Source organism: Zerene cesonia, chromosome 5 (assembly GCF_012273895.1).
Source record: "Zerene cesonia ecotype Mississippi chromosome 5, Zerene_cesonia_1.1, whole genome shotgun sequence".
Lineage (NCBI taxonomy): Eukaryota > Metazoa > Arthropoda > Insecta > Lepidoptera > Pieridae > Zerene > Zerene cesonia.
In genome coordinates, this window is record NC_052106.1 from 1,920,752 (window position 1) to 1,937,526 (window position 16,775).

The 16,775-nt window shown below is 33.4% G+C and overlaps 1 protein-coding gene across 1 annotated transcript in view; it reads left to right on the top strand.

The window, feature by feature from the left end:
- LOC119840054 (pollen-specific leucine-rich repeat extensin-like protein 4) overlaps positions 1-16,775 on the top strand; it is a 55,179-nt gene that overhangs the window by 19,242 nt on the left and 19,162 nt on the right. Inside the window, exons 5-7 of the mRNA XM_038366552.1 lie at positions 8,754-8,867; positions 9,350-9,504; positions 9,985-10,092. Coding sequence (XP_038222480.1) covers positions 8,838-8,867; positions 9,350-9,504; positions 9,985-10,092 — 293 coding nt within the window. The 5' untranslated portion in view covers positions 8,754-8,837. The remainder of the gene's footprint in view (positions 1-8,753; positions 8,868-9,349; positions 9,505-9,984; positions 10,093-16,775) is intronic.

The window sequence follows — 16,775 nt, forward strand, 5'->3', positions numbered from 1 at the left end:
AATTTGTTCGATACTTCAATTATTGTATTACATATATAATTGTAACATTATTTTACATCTTCTGAACTCTGTCTGGAATTTTCTGATATTTAAATACAGATAATTATAAATAATTAACAACCATTCACCCACTTCAGTCGTATAAAAAAATGGCTCTATATATTTTCATTGAGCTGACAACCCTAAAGCAACCCCCTTTACCCGCTCTCCCCGTGCGAGTGGTATTAAGGGGTGTCGCGCGATGAGTTAGTTAGCCAAAGTGAAGTTGAGGTAAGCCGTTTAACTTGGACACTATGTCGGATGATTCTTATTTTGCGGTTTGTGTACTGTTTGTATTTTAGATGAGTTAATGTTGCTGTTGAATAAACAGTTTGTTATTTTCATATAGTAGTATGGCAATATTTAAACGGAAATTCAAATTGGAAATGGTTATCGAATCTTAATCATTTTTAACTTAACTATGTGTTATTTAAAATGTACTGAACAATAAAATCCGTTCTATAATAAACTTCATACTAATGACCAATGTACCTACATTTTTAAAGAAAAACCACTCGGTTAAAAAAAAATTATAATTTTTGGACGTATTGTAAAAACAAGTCACTAACGACGGAATCAACCTTTCATTTCAAATTCATTCTAGTCTCTGAAAAGCTGATACAACACGGAAAACAATAAAAAGTAACGACCGATAGCCCTGTAACAAGGCTGTAATATAATTGAGTCGGCTTTCAATTTGATTCGCATCCTCGTCGTACGGAGTGTCGGTGATAATTCGCCCGAAAAAATATAAAAACGCGGGAGCGGCGGCCATATTGGATTACCTGCCCGCTGCCCGCAACCTACGCATACCGACATAACATTGCGATAAATGTAAACCAATTTCACCATTATAGCTGATTGGGACTTTACATATAAATGTTGCTTCATATAAAAATCCTTTTTAATAACGGATTCTTTTTGTGGCATTGCAGGTGAAACGAAGTAGTTATTTTAATGAATTGTGTATAAAATATATACGTACATGTAAAACATATAGGTATATGTAAAGATCATTTTAAATTATAAGAAGACATATAGGTAAATTGACTTCACTAGTCTATGATTTTACGCTGCATGATGGGCTTTATGAAAGTTTTATGTCCACAAGTCCAGAGCTGCTGTAGCAGCGTGAATTAATCTTAATATTTTTAATGCAAACCATTCAAAAGTTTCGTTAGTTAAGTTTAAGACATAGAATAAGTCAGTTATCGTACTAGTAAAATATTATATTATTTATGGTTATTGCATCCGCGTTTCTCACCGCCTTCAAACAACCCACCCCGTCTCTGAAACGCTCACCCAATTAGCGCTGTAAAGAAACTCAAATTAAAACAGCGTTACACTCAATTCCGTCTCAATGACATTGACACAACACTCAAGCAGAGCCGGGTAAATATACACAGCGGAACAATAGCACTACAAAGTCGACGGCACGTTGATATGGACTCAGTTTATACGACGCTCGCTTAATTGTTATGAAATAATGATGTTGTTTTAATTATGTTAGCGTTCATGTGAACGTTTGATTAGGTGCTTTGTGTATGCTTTTGAAGAAAACGGGAAAGAATTGTTTATTTTGTAATGTTTGAATGCTGCGATATAATTACGAAAAAGCTTGGTTGTTTTCGACTGATAACTGAGAGCTATTATTTTTTAAAAGTTAAAGTCCGTTTTAATCTTGTTTATTTGTTAATAAACACTAACGCTACTGACTAACTCTCCTGTAGTTTTCTAATAAAGTACAACTTGGTATGTGCAGACACTAATTCCTAACATTACTATATATGTGTATATTAAAAACTGTATCCGTTTGCTATATTATCAATATAAGTTCTAAATATGCTGAACATAATAATATTAATTATTTAATTTCGATATATAAAAATAAATTCCTATTTCCTTTGGTCATAGCATCACTCGCGATCTGCTGGTTTTACTGAAACTTTTTTGTCGTGTTGCTGGTTGTCCGTAGAAACATCTACAAGGACAAATGAAAAAAACTTAAGAAATTTCAATATTTTACATTAATCTTCACGTGTTTGATGTTCGCACGAAGACAAGGCGTCAGTGCGGTCAGCTAATGTATGTAATATGTACTTACCATAAGGAGCAAATTCGTGTGTCACCGTATCACGCGTTCTTATGTCAGCTGTCAACTTGAGTCACGCTCGCAGCGCCATCTATATCAATCATTCGCGGACAAATCCAATTGGGGGAGAAATGAAGTACGACTTAACCCACTCGTCTACGATGCATTTATATCTACACTAATAATATTATAAATACGAAAGTTTTGTATGTTTGTAAAATGTAACGTTTTCACGTAAAAACAACTGGACCGATTTCAAAAATTCTTTCGTCATTAGAAAGCTGCACCTTCACTGACTGACAAAGACTATATATGTATCACGGGTGAAGCCGGGCCGAACAGCTAGTACGTTATAAATATGCAACCTGTTATTATTGAAGTACATAAAAACTCATTAACTGTACACTTAATTATTTTGAATAAAAAACTTCACTCATATCAAAACTTAATACAAAATTAAATGGGACAAAATGGGATGTGCCAGCTATCCAATAATCAATATCGTTTAACCCAGTCTAACTTATTTTTGACAATAAAAAACAAGTCGAATTGGTAACCTCTTTTTTAAAATCGATTGAATGTTACCATACCAACTTATGTATAATTAATTAATAAACATATTTGAATGGTAATTAGCGTAAACACGATAAGAACACGTTCCATTTAAGCAGTATTACACTCAACAGAATCTAATTACGCGGTGGTTCTTAGCGTTGAAGAGGTAAAGGAAGGATGCGGTATCTTTAGTATGCAAGCCTTAAGTGCTATTAGGTAAATGGCCTTAATAGAGAAAGCTTAGTTTAACACGAGCAATTTGATAATTACTGTTAGTACTTGGTTGCTGTTTGTGTTTTGGTGGAGTGATTTTGTCTTTATACAAATTCAGATAATGCAAGTCTCAGTGTAACTACAAAAAATCAGATCAGATCATCAGATTCAGATTGCAATATTTGAATGAGAAACGATGTGTTCTTTACTAAATACAACAATAACTAAAGAGTGATTTTTTACGTTTTTTCACGACTCAAAAGCCGAAACTGTTTTTGCAAAGGCCAGTTAAATGACTATTTGTCTTTAAATTCAAATATAACATATAATCAATAATTAATCAGTAATAATGCAGATCAAAAAAGAAAATGAACTTTTTATCTCGCGCTACGGAAATTTGGAATCAGCTTCCGCATGCAGTGTTCCCAAACGTTTACGATATGGGGACCTTCAAGAAAAGAGCTTACTCCTTACTTAAAGGCCGGCAACACACCATACCCCTGGTATTGCGGTTGCAACTGGGCGACGTGGAGCACTTAACATCAGGTGACCCGTCTGTTCGCTTGCTTGCTCTATTACTTAAAACAAAAATAAAAAATCTAATTATGACTAGCGTTCGGTTCTGATTATGACATAAATATAGACAAACCATCATAGTTTTGGATAGAACAAAAGTGATAATTTCAAACATATTACACATCCGTACATTCGGTGTTCCGTACGTACACGATAAGCGAAGTTGAGATCAAGTAGATTTGCGTGACGTCACGACTTGCAGACGGGGATCAATTTGCCCCTAATCATGTGATGAAAAACTTAGCGCTACTCGCTCGCTGATTATTTATTTACACGCAACGTACGAGTTAGCTACCGTTACTGGCAGTACTTATGAGTTTGAGGCGAAATCTGATTAGCGGTAGATATAATATATGACGCTTATTACTGCTCACGTATGTGTTTAGACTTTAGATTATAGAGGATTTCAGTTTAGTGCTCGAAAAATTTGAACAGGGCTCGAAATCTTGGCAATAATAAATACAATTAAAACGCGAAATAATCAAAAATATTTAAAAGGGTTATACAAAGCAAGAAATATGAAATTAAAGAAATAAAATTTTTACAATACTAAAAAACACAACAACTATATTACTATAATAATTAACTATAAATACTTCAAACTCTGGACAATCTTATAGGTTTTATTCTATATAGCTATTTTTGCTACGCCGTAGCAAACATAGCGCAACTACGGATTGGTGATATTGTTTTATTGTCTTCTGATATAAATAGCATAAGCTTATTATAAAATATTGCTTTTATTATCAATAAGGAATAATAGTGATTGTTAATAGACATTGTAAACTCATCCTATTAATATTATAGACGCGAAAGTTTGCATGGATGGATAGATGGATAGAAAACAGCTTGTCATATTTGAATGTAATTTTGTACAGAAATATACTATAGACTGGATTAGCACATAGGCTAAGTAATCCGGGAAACATCTTAATTTATCCCAGGAACCACGCAAGTGACGCCAGTTACAGCCAGTTGGTTTATATTCTAGAAGCCCTAAGCTACGCCGTAGCGCAATCCACGGCTACGAAAAATACACCCATACCAAAGTTATCCCCAAACTGTAATGTAAAAACAATTACCTCATTCATCCGCGTGAGCGTGACATGTCAGAGCGTGTCAACTTTTAGCTCACAGCGTGTCAACTTTAAACTCGTCGAAGCGTTCGGTTTAATACATTAACCGTGACTCCGACATATGACCTGTCACTTAGTGAGACGCGTGTTGTATCCGTTTTCTTAATATTTCATATTAGGGCGAACTTTCGCGAAGCTGGCGTTCAATGGATTTGTGTTTCTTTACGACGGATTCAGTTATATCATGTCTGTAAATGCCCATATATAGTAAATTGTTCTAAATTTTTTTATGATATAGAATAGGTGTTGTTGTAAAGGAAAAGATTGTTGCCTTATTAGCATATTGTAAAGCAACGTGCAGCACAAATGGTAAAAGTATCACATTAAATTATATTTATAAGGACCGGAAGCATATAAGATATAGTATAATAAGATATATATAGTAACCTAACATCTGCTTGAGGGATTCCACGATATTCTGACATAATGTTGCTTGAACACGTTATTGTAAATTAATTTGTCTTATAAGTAAGCAATAGTTGTCGCCATGTAAGCTGGCATGCTATCAATATTTACGTTAACGTTAGTATATATTATAAATTTCATACATTTACAATAATTTAAATATATTATCATTCACATTACAAATAATAATACTATAAATAATAATAATAATAAATTATCAATACATGTACGAAAGTCGTTTCAATGTTTTTTGTAAATTTTCATACATTTAAGCTCTCATTGCTCGCTAAGTATGGAGAAGGCTTAACGCTAACTTCGGGAAACTCCCGTATGTGGGGTTTTTAAACATCGCAGCGGGTTGGCGTAATTAGTAGCTGTTTCCAAGTTTACTTGAAGGCTAATGTCTTCGCGACTTCGTGCAAGTGAATTACGGCAAAATTGTTTTATGCTACCGTTTAGTCGTCGAGTATCTCGTAATATATATTATTTAGTACGAGATCATTCTGTGTGTATGTGTTTATTGTATGGTTGAGAAATAGACTTTTTTATTTTTATCCATTTGTATATACTATATATACTCTAACTCTGGTTTAAGTACCTATCTTACCGTACCGTTCTTATCTCGAAAATGACAATAGTGCTTTTTAATATTATTTAATTTTACAATACAAATATGAGAATCATTGTACCGCTAATAATATAAACCGCATTACATCGAAAGAAAATAATATCGTTTGTATTCTTTTTTACCTTTGAAATACATATAGTTTAAATTTCATTTCCACAATATTTAGCCCATTACTTTTATTCCATAATAATAATATGATAATATGTACGTATTTGCAGTCTTTAAGAGAAGGAATAGGGCAGTGGATAAATATGATAAATATTAATAATAATCTTTAATGCAATACAAATAAGATTATAAATACTACATTTTACCACGTATAAGACAAATAACAACAATAAATATATACCTATATACGTACATATGAAAAAATGATTTAATAAGAATCTTTATCCGAACTTTATTTTCTGAATCAATACAACACACATTTTAATAACAATTTTGAAATTAACCAAATATTACAAAGTACTTACACAAAACGATAGCCATTCAAACAACAATCTCCTACAGCGCATAAAAGGTCATTATTCCACAATCTATTGTACCATACAAAAGATGCAATTAACCGCGCTATAGTCGGCCTCTTCACACCGAACAATATTTGTTATTATTTAACACTTCGCTAACAAATGCAAACAATCAACTTTTACCGAACAGTAGGTAATTACCGCACCCCTGCCGTGTGGAACACCCTTAAAATTAACAGCTGTTCAAACAATTTTCAACTCTATTGCCTTAATTCTAAATTTACAATGGCTCGGATGTCGTCGTAGACGTGTGATGCGACCAATTTATATTGACCCCCAATGATTTGTTATACCTCCCCGTTTCATATTATAAGTGGCAGGTTGGAGGGTTGGAGGGTCCTCTTTATAATGGTTGATGGGAATGAAATGTGACAGGGTTGTATGTTGTGACATGTGTTTTAGGAGTAGGCATTTGTCAGATTTAAGTGATGTATCTTACGTTGTTATGTGGAAAATTTGGAAGAGCTGGTTTTTAAAATCTACTTTTATTTTACACCCGATAACCTGACTGACATTTTGAGAACGAGTTAAATGTTCTATGAATGCGAAAGGGATTTTTCTGTATGTTGGATTATAAGTTTGTCGATCAAAATCATTGATTACTTCATTAAATAATTGATATATTATATCACAATATAATATAAAACAGAATTCTGTAAACTTAGAAGTAGACTATGAGGACCAAGATATAACAAATTTTGTTCTTAATTTAAAAAAAAAAATCTGCAAATACTAAACGACAATTATATGATACGGATGTGTTTTTCAAATATTTTAAAGTTCATATGATGTATAGTTTCAAATAAAGTATTATTATCGATTATATTTTATATTAGCTGCGCTCCGCGGTTTCACCTGCGTGATCCCATAGTAATATCGGGATAAAATGTTGCCGATATGTTATTCCAGTTTTCCAGTTGCTTACGTACCAAATTTGATTGCAATCGGTTCAGTAGTTTTTGCGTGACACAACAAACAAACACATGGACATCCTTACAAACTTTCGCATTTTTAATATAAGTAGGATTTAAAGTCCTTTTTCCATTTGACAATAAAGACTTTTTTATTTGATGTAAAATTATTTAGATCAAATAAAGAAGTTTCCAGTAGAAAATTTGATATAAAACTATTACACTATGATTAACTGTAGTAATTTTATTTGTATTACATTATAGTATAATGTTACAAGTAACAATTTGACAATGATAATACAAGGGTAGCTTGAAATATTAATTCAACCCTCGAAAGACGTAAAAATTATTAGGGCGGACGTCGGATTATGGTCGGATTATTATTTTAACTAAATTAGCTTACTATAGTTAAGGGGCTCTTATCATGGACCCGTCAAAGACTAAAACATTTTATGTAAACATGCAGATGTGATAATTCTACTAATATTATAAATGCGACAGTTTGTAAGGATATGTGTGTGTTTGTTGCTCTATTATGCAAAAACTACTGAACCGATTGCAATGAAATTTGGTACGTAGATAGCGGTAAAACTGGAATAATATATAGTCAACTTTTTATCCCGATATTCCTAAGCGATCCTGACTTACGCGGGTGAAACCGCGGGGCGCAGATAGTTATTTTAAAAAGAGATAACTAATGAGTGTGTACGTTATGCGTACTTATACGAAATTTAATTATTACAGAAATATTACACAAAATAACGCATACTTACGGAAACGCAATGCTTCATATTTATGTAATTGCAGACTCTGAAGCAGTTTTCCACAGCCCATTTTTTAAACTAATTTTAAGCAAAAAATAAGCATAATTAGTATTCACGAAATTATTTTAAAATGAGACATTGAATATACTTCTTTAAATTTATTTAAACTCTCACAAGGGTTGTATGTAAATATATTGATTAAACATCTCATTTGTACGTTTCGCAGATAATATAAACCAAACATGTCTCGAATATCTACACAATATTTTATAATAATCTTTGAACGGCGATAGCACTCTAACCTAACAGAGGGCTTATTAAAAGTAAATTGCGAAAATTGCACAGCAAATGTGGCCCGCCTCGGCGCATTTAGCTAACCAACACAAGCACCAGCTACGAAGGCACCGCGTAGCCTATATTTAATTGGCGACCAGAGTTCCTTATAAATGGACGATCCAAGCACGACCAGTTTAACAGGAGCCAAGCGATCTATTATTGGATTATTACAGTGGGGGTCGAGTATAAATGGTGAGGCGAAGGTCCCTTATGGAATGGTGTGTAATCTTTTGAGTTATAACAGAACAAAATAGGGTTGCAATGCATTATTAACGACGCGTAGTGTCGACGGGATTGTTAGGGCGGATTACCGTTTATAGGTTTTGAGATATTGGCCAAATGTGGAGTTTGGGGTATTTAAAGCTTAATATAATTTTATATTAATGGCAAACTAAACTAGTTACGATGTAATCATTGTTTTTATTTTGGCGGCAAACATTTTGGGGAAGTAAACAAATCTTTGTATATACTTTTGATTGGAATGTGATTTAACTTGATTTATCATTACGTTATCACAGAATTAATGGTTTTTTTGTCTAGAATTTATATATTTTCCTTTACCTTTATAAAGGTATGGTTTCAAAATCGACGCGCAAAATGGCGGAAAGCGGAGCGATTAAAGGAAGAGCAAAGGAAACGGGAAGGAGCTGAAGTCATGGCGAAACGTGATCCTAGTGACGATAAGGTTAACAAATACAAATTTCACTGTATCACTTATGTTACTACACAAATAATATTTATATTTCCTTTATTAATTCAAATCATTCAGACGTTCGCCTGTGCTTTTTGTATATTAGTAACTGCATTAAGCTATAATAAGGTAGAAGTAATATAAGACAAATCCAATAATTTAAAATATAACGTTTTGAATGATAAGTAGCGTGATAAAAGCCGAGTTTATACCTTAAAACACCTTAATATATAAAAATCCAGATGTATATTCCCAATGAACTCTTCACCAACTCAACCGATTTTGATGAAATTTGGCATTTTATGTGTAATTTGGTCCAACTTAAAATATAGGATAGTTTTTATTTCGATTAATTATCCTAATAATTTATAATCTTAATATTTTTATTTATTACTAAGCCACAGCAACGCGTGGCCGGGTATGCTAGTAGATATTTAATGAGTCATCTGATCTGTAAGAACCGATCATCATTACAGAACTCATCGGAGTGCATGTCGCGCGGGTCAGGCGACGCGTCACCCATATCGGGCGTGGCGTCCCCCCGCGCGTCCCCCACGACGCCGGGCTCGCCACGCCGCTCGCCGAACCGCTCGCCGCGCCGCTCGCCGAACAGATCGCCGAGATTGGAGAGGTGGGTTGCAGAAAGAAAATATTCTTTACATAATATACAATCACGTTACATTTAGAAATATTTGTGTGTATATAGGGATCAGCATTGGTGAAATATATACATAAATATATGCTAAAGGAAATTTCCATGAGAATTAGCTGAATTAGTGTAAAAGGAACAAAATCCATCCATTCTTACACTTTTATAATATTAGTATTAGTAGATCTAGTAGGTCTCCTATGATATGAGAAGTTTGTCTTAATGATCTGTACCAGTTTTAATAAAAAAATTAAATAAATAAAGTCAAATCGAAGTTCATGTTACGTAGCAACAATGAAGCTTTCTTTTGGTGAAAAAACATACTCACAACATTGTTATATCCTTAAACCTATTCTTGTCAAAATTAACGTATGTACAAAACTGATAAAAAAGCAGATAATTCTATCTGATAATTCAAGACCAAATCAGCAAAAATTTTACAAGCATTTTGTTAAAAAACAGGTCAGAAGCGAGTTGTCCATCACCAGCGCCATCTGTGGGCAGCGCCGGCTCGAGGGACGCGCCGCCCGAGCACCGACCACCGCACCACATCTTTTCGCCGTTTGACCAGTAAGTCCTACTTACATTATAAACGTGAAGTATGTAAGCATGGCTGGATGAATGGATGAATGGATGTATGGATGTATGGATGGTAATTATTCTTTCACAGCTTATCGCATCTGTTTGAAATGCATTTGTTAAGAAATCAACAAGTATATGTTTGCTTTTCTTTTAATATCTAACTACCTACATTTACACATAATATGTAATATTTCCCATAATGTATAATCAATACACAGATTCTAAGCATAGGTAAATGATTAACCCATAATATTAAGTCAATGTCCATACATATGCGATTTAACTCAGGTTAAAATACTTCCTTCCATGATTGCTATTGTCTTTCTTACCATCTCTTGTTATCCCAAAACGATATCAAATGACCATAAAAATATGATTCTATCGCACTATTTCATGTCATTAACACAATTCGTTCGCATTACCTACTATTTAATTTATGACTAACACCAAATTCCTCAGCAAGACATCATTTAGTAAGGATTGCTATCAACATTACGTCATCATATCCTATTATTTCAGGGGTTTTACTATTCTATTGCCATACGATACGGTCGAGAGTGGCTTGAAGGATTTGTTCGGAGTTGTTGTAATTTAGTTGGTCCGTGTTTAGCAATTACTTAATTAAGGCTACGCCGGGCAGCTAGTATAATGAAGTGTAATTATATTGCGCTCTCGTCGCTCATAAATGTGCGAGTTGGAATAGATTAATGGACTTAATAAAAGAGTTTTTGTTGTTTTACGCTTAAACATCGTAAGACGAAGCATGTCTTTAATCACGTTGTTTTGAAACAGATATTGTTTATAGTGGGTTTACATAATAATAATTTCATAACACATTCATATTAAACTAAAATAATAATCTTAGATTGAACATCTGCATGGCAAATGCAACCTTCACACATAAGATACCTACAAAATAATGTTCATTTACATGATTTACTTGTCATGCTATAAGACGTGCGTCCAGCGATATAGTTCGTAACAGACTGACCAACAGTATACAAATGGTGCCGTACTAGTCAAACAAACATTAAAATACCCGCAATTTTTGCAGTTTCCGAAGTCGTTATAAGAAATATAAGCACCTTTGACAGGCCAAAAAGCAAAATAGGTGATACATATAGCTAAAAGGAATATCAAAACGACTATTAGTAAATTCTTAAGGATTTCTACATAGAAAAATGTGTTTTCCGTTATCAATAGGCGTAGAGGATAAATCTTTCAGTGTATTTAGATCGTTTTAAGTAAATATGTAATACGAGACGGCATATTACTATTTGTAATACTATTTAGACAAATTTTACCACCTAGAATTTAAATGTAAATAATTATATTTCATCGCCACGTCCACGCTCGTACGCATATAGCCCTCAGTACTCAGGGATTACGTACCTATCCAACGGCGAAGAACTTTTGAAATCGGTCCATTAGTTTCTGAAATTAGCGCGTTCAAACAAAACTCTTCAGTTTCGTATTAATAGTATAGATTATAAACGAAAAAAGATTATTAAGGCATAAATAATAGAGATTTGTGAAAACAAACTGATATTAAAGTGGCCTAAGTAAACAAATATAAGGAAATGTTATATAAATCGGCAACCGTGACGTAAGCAGTGATATAATCGCGGATTGGCTGTTACGAGCTTCCGGTCAGCGGTGATGTGAGACTGCTCTTAATTATTTAAGGTTACTGGGTACATACGCTAACTCTGATACTTTTCTTTAGAGTATAAATATATTTTTTCACGTATTTTCGTGATGGTAACATTGTGTTATTACGTAGTTTTGTTTTTGTTTTATTTAAGGTAGTATACAGAGTTATTGGTGAGTCCCTTGACAGCTAATTAAATTAAATTAAGAAAACGACAATAGCCAACTTTTTACGCGGGAAAAAGTATCCATTGTTACTTACTAGCCTCTTAACTGTCTCCATATACGAAAATCCTATCCCACTAATATTATAAATGCGAAAGTTTGTAAGGATGTGTGTTTGTTTGTTGCTCTTTCACGCAAAAACTACTGAACCGATTTCAATAAAATTTGTTACGTAGACAGCTGGACAACTGTAATAACATATAGGCAAATATTCATCCCGATATTCCTACGGGACACGGACTTACGCGGGTGAAACCGCGGGGCGCAGCTAGTTATATCATAAAATCGTTCCGTCTCGACGTACAACAAGGATAAACAACTAATGACGTACTTGTAATATTGATAGGAATTGTTATACACACTTCAACTCTTTGCCCAGCATCGTTAGTACAAACTTTCGAGTTAAGTGGAACAGAGTTAACCCGAACTTATTATCGGTAATTAAGAGAACTCGATTACACGAATCTTCGGACAGAGTTCGCGTAATGTGAACTAATTGAGTTTGATAAACTTCTGTATTGATATATTATATTGTTGGGGATAATGGATCTCGTTGCTATTGTTGTATGTTTATGGACTTATGAATGACTAGCTTCTCCCCGCGGTTTCACCCGCGTATGTCCGTATCCCGTAGGAATATCGGTATAAAAAGTTGCCTATATGTTATACCAGTGGTCCAGCTGTCTACGTACCAAATTTCATTGCAATCGGTTCAGTAGCTCTTGCGTGAAAAAGCAAAAAACACACACACACATCCTTACAAACTTTCGCATTTATAATATTAGTAGGATAGGATTTTCGAATATATCTAGATCGAGAACCATAACGATATGTTAGTACAGTCAAATCAATAAGACGCGGAGCTTAATTCTTTTGACCTGTAAATTAAATTCGACCACCACGATGTTATTGACACCTCAATTTGATACTTAGCTTAATGGACGATTCAATCAAACAGTACTGAGTACTGGCCCAGACCATTCTTTATGGCTTTTTACGTTAGTTAATAATGAGGAAAGCGTGGTACGTTAAGCTTATACATACAAAAGTGAAGTGAAAGGATTATTTCAATATTGTTCGTATTGTAAAGATACATATTTTTTACATTCTTAAACTTATGCCTCTCCAAATGTTCATGGGCGGTGGTAGCGCTTACCATCAGGCGTCCCACCAGCTCCATTGCCGACTGTAACATAGAAAAAAAAATTATGTTTGTTACCTCAGAGCTTTTGCGTGGGTGATCCGATTTTGATGATTGTTTTTTATTTGGCAGTTTGAAGGTGGTTTAGTTTTTAATATTCTTTATAAAAAACTAACCATCTTCACCTATATATATATTATAATACTAGCTGCGCCCCGCGGTTTCACCCGCGTAAGTCCGTATCCCGTAGGAATATCGGAATAAAAAGTGGCCTGTATGTTATACCAGCTGTCCAGCTGTCTATGTAACAAAATTCATTGCCATCGGTTCAGCAGTTTTTGGGTGAAAGAGTAACAAACATACACACATCCTTAAAAACTTTGCATTTATGATATTAGTAGGATAAAAAATATCGGTCATACATTAAAGTCACATGTGAAATAAAAACGTAACATTTAATTTCACACATTCATTTGCGCTAACTGTTTCCAATCTGAAAATTCGAATAGCGAAATTAAATTAGGTTTTACTAACCAAAATTATAAATTCAAAAAATCAATTAATTACTATTTTATTATCGTATGTGGGACTTATGGTAAGGTACCAATCAGGTACCAATCAACATTCTAATAAAATGGAACCAATTTTCTTTTAAATACAAAGAGAACCCCATCCATCTGGTAACAAATTAAAAATAAATCAGTCGAATCGAGTTTTTGAGACTTCTATTTAAATAATCATTCACTCTTTTAATAAAATGACTGACAGTTTTAATTATGCTACGTTCAACCCTAACCAGTAACCTTATAAAATGATAAATTATTTTAATTATTCGCGAACTAAATAATATTGCAGCTAGATCGAATAAACGCAATTAAACACTGCAAGTCTGACACAATTGTATAGTGTAATGAACCTAATATAGGGTTGTCACAACCAATAAACTATATAACATTTTAGAAATTACAATAATGCTTTTTAATTGCCACTTAAGTCATTTATTTATTGTTAAAAAAAATCTTGTAAAAAGGTGTGTTTTAATCTAATATTTAAATTTTCAAGTGCATATTAGTTATTGTCCTTATTTATAAGCGAATAAATAAACAGGAAGGAACAAGTTAAAATTAAATAAGTGCTAAAACCAAACACATCTCTAAATCCAAATTCATAATACATTCCATCTTCATATATTAGCAAAAATCGTTAAATAGATTTTTATGTAGATAAATGTAGTACAAAGATCGGATAGAGTATGTAACCCTAACATGCGCGTCAACCCTTGCCCGCATATGGCCTAATTGGCCGTTAATACGACAAATAGATTTACATCGGCCTATTTCACCGCGCATCAGAACTGTATGGCTCTTTTAATGCTTAATATACCTAATTTTAATTAAGACCGCGCACTACGCAATTGGTCGTATTTGAATATAAAAGATAATATTACTTTAATTAGTTAAGAAAATAGTACTTTGACGTCCTAATATGTAAAAGATAAGGTATTGGAAGACAGAAATAAGATGACGCGTAGTGCTTTAAATAATGTGTTTATAGAAAAAATCCTACTAATATTATAAATGCGAATGTTTGTGAGGATGTGTGTATGTTTGTTACTCTTTCACGCAAAAAATACTCAACCGATTGCAATGAAATATGGTACGTAGATAGCTGGACAACTGGAATAATATATAGGCAACTTTTTATATCGATATTCCTACGGGTTACGGCCTTACGCGTGTGAAACTAGTTATTTATTTCTAATAGCGCAAGGAATTAAAAAAGAAGTTCCAGATGATCGATGAAAATGAAAATATTAATAATAAACATGAATTTTCAAAGTTATACAGAATATTACCAAAGAGTAAATATCATCCTACGTCATAAGTATGTAATGATGTGAGGATTTCAATCGATATTTAAAGGACTCACTTTTCAAAACCTAATCAGAGAATATAAGCGCCTTCCACACATGCCAATTAGTTACAAAATTCAAATGTCTCATCTTCAAAATGCCCTTTTACAGCTCGTATGTAATGGCCCTTAGAGTCCTTGTCTTGGTCCCTCTATCTAATTGTTGACTATTTAAGTCAATCAACCGTAATGTCGTTAATGAAACGGAGTAGAACTCATGACGCAATTTATTATACACCATTTGACGTCATTTGTTTTTTAATGCTGTGGTAATAAACAGATATGTTAATTAATGTGCTTTATAGTTTTGACATTTAACACAACGATTTTACTCAGGCAAATCAAGAAAAAAAAATGTCTAATAAATTTGTATAACTAGCGATCAGACCCCGTTTTGTCCGTGGGACGTTAATAGCCTGATGGATCACGTACTTATCCAATGGCGAAATAAATTTTGCAATCAGAGGCCCATATCCTTATCCTTACCTTATATTATTACCCTCCTCAGTCCTTTACTTTAGTCCTCTCGTCATTCCTTTCTTCATCCCTTTCCAATTAGAAGTCGGGAATCCATTTCTAGAGGAATAGTGTCTGCTATCGATCGTACCATCAGGCGACCCACCAGCTCCATAGCCGACGGTGACATAAAAAAAATCGATCCAGTATTTTCTGAGATTAGTACGTTCAAACAAACAGCTAAAGTTTTTCTATTTATTATTAGATATTAGAATACATTTCATTTGTATGTAAACCGAATAAATAATAATATTTATATTTCAATCAAACAGATTAGTAATCGTATTTTGAACACAAAATACTCTTTCAAATAAATTCTGTATTTAGTACAGGCAAAATCGAACCTAACCTAACCTAACCTAAACTTATTTACCTGACGTGAGTTACTTCTCAAAGCCACCTAATAATAAACAAATAAGTAATAATTAATACTAATTTGTAAATAAATGAATGCGAAAAGCTTCTCACATAATGTATAAAAATATTAATTACTCTCGACCTGTCCCCTTTTTAAAACACAAAGAAAAATAATAAAAAATAGCTAAAAGGGCAAAGAGATATGTCATCGTGAACAATAGAGCGGCTCAATGTTCATTAGTGGCATTAATTAATGTTTAATTGAAGCAAATAGAGTATCAATTTAGCGGACGACAATTGGATCATGCTTCCTGACGCGATGTTATATCCACTCGTGTACACACAATGTACGCGGCTATCTTATATTTTAACAAATAAATACAAAAATAACCATGTATATACACTATCTACACTAATATTATAAAGTTTGTGTATTTGTTTGTAATGGATCAACGCAAAAAGTACTGGACCTATTTTAAAAATTCTTTCACCATAAGAAAGCTGCATCTTCGCTGAATGACTTAGGTTAGATATGTACCACGGGCGAAGCCGGGGCGGACTGTTTTAAATACAACAAACAGTTAATTAAAATGAAATAACTGCGAATTTGTAAAATATAATATGGTTCCAAAACATCGCTTACCATTTTCCAATGCATTTATATACATTACACCTTTTTATTAAACAATGCATTTATATACACTACAATTTTATAAAACATCTCTTTGTGGTCAAAGGATGGTAATATAAGTGATTAAAGCACAATCCACCATAAAAACCTCAATAAATCTTACCATCCCTGTCAGAACGCTCCCCGATAAAAAAATCACTTCACTCTATTAAAAGCTAGCGTAACAGATTCCGATCACCA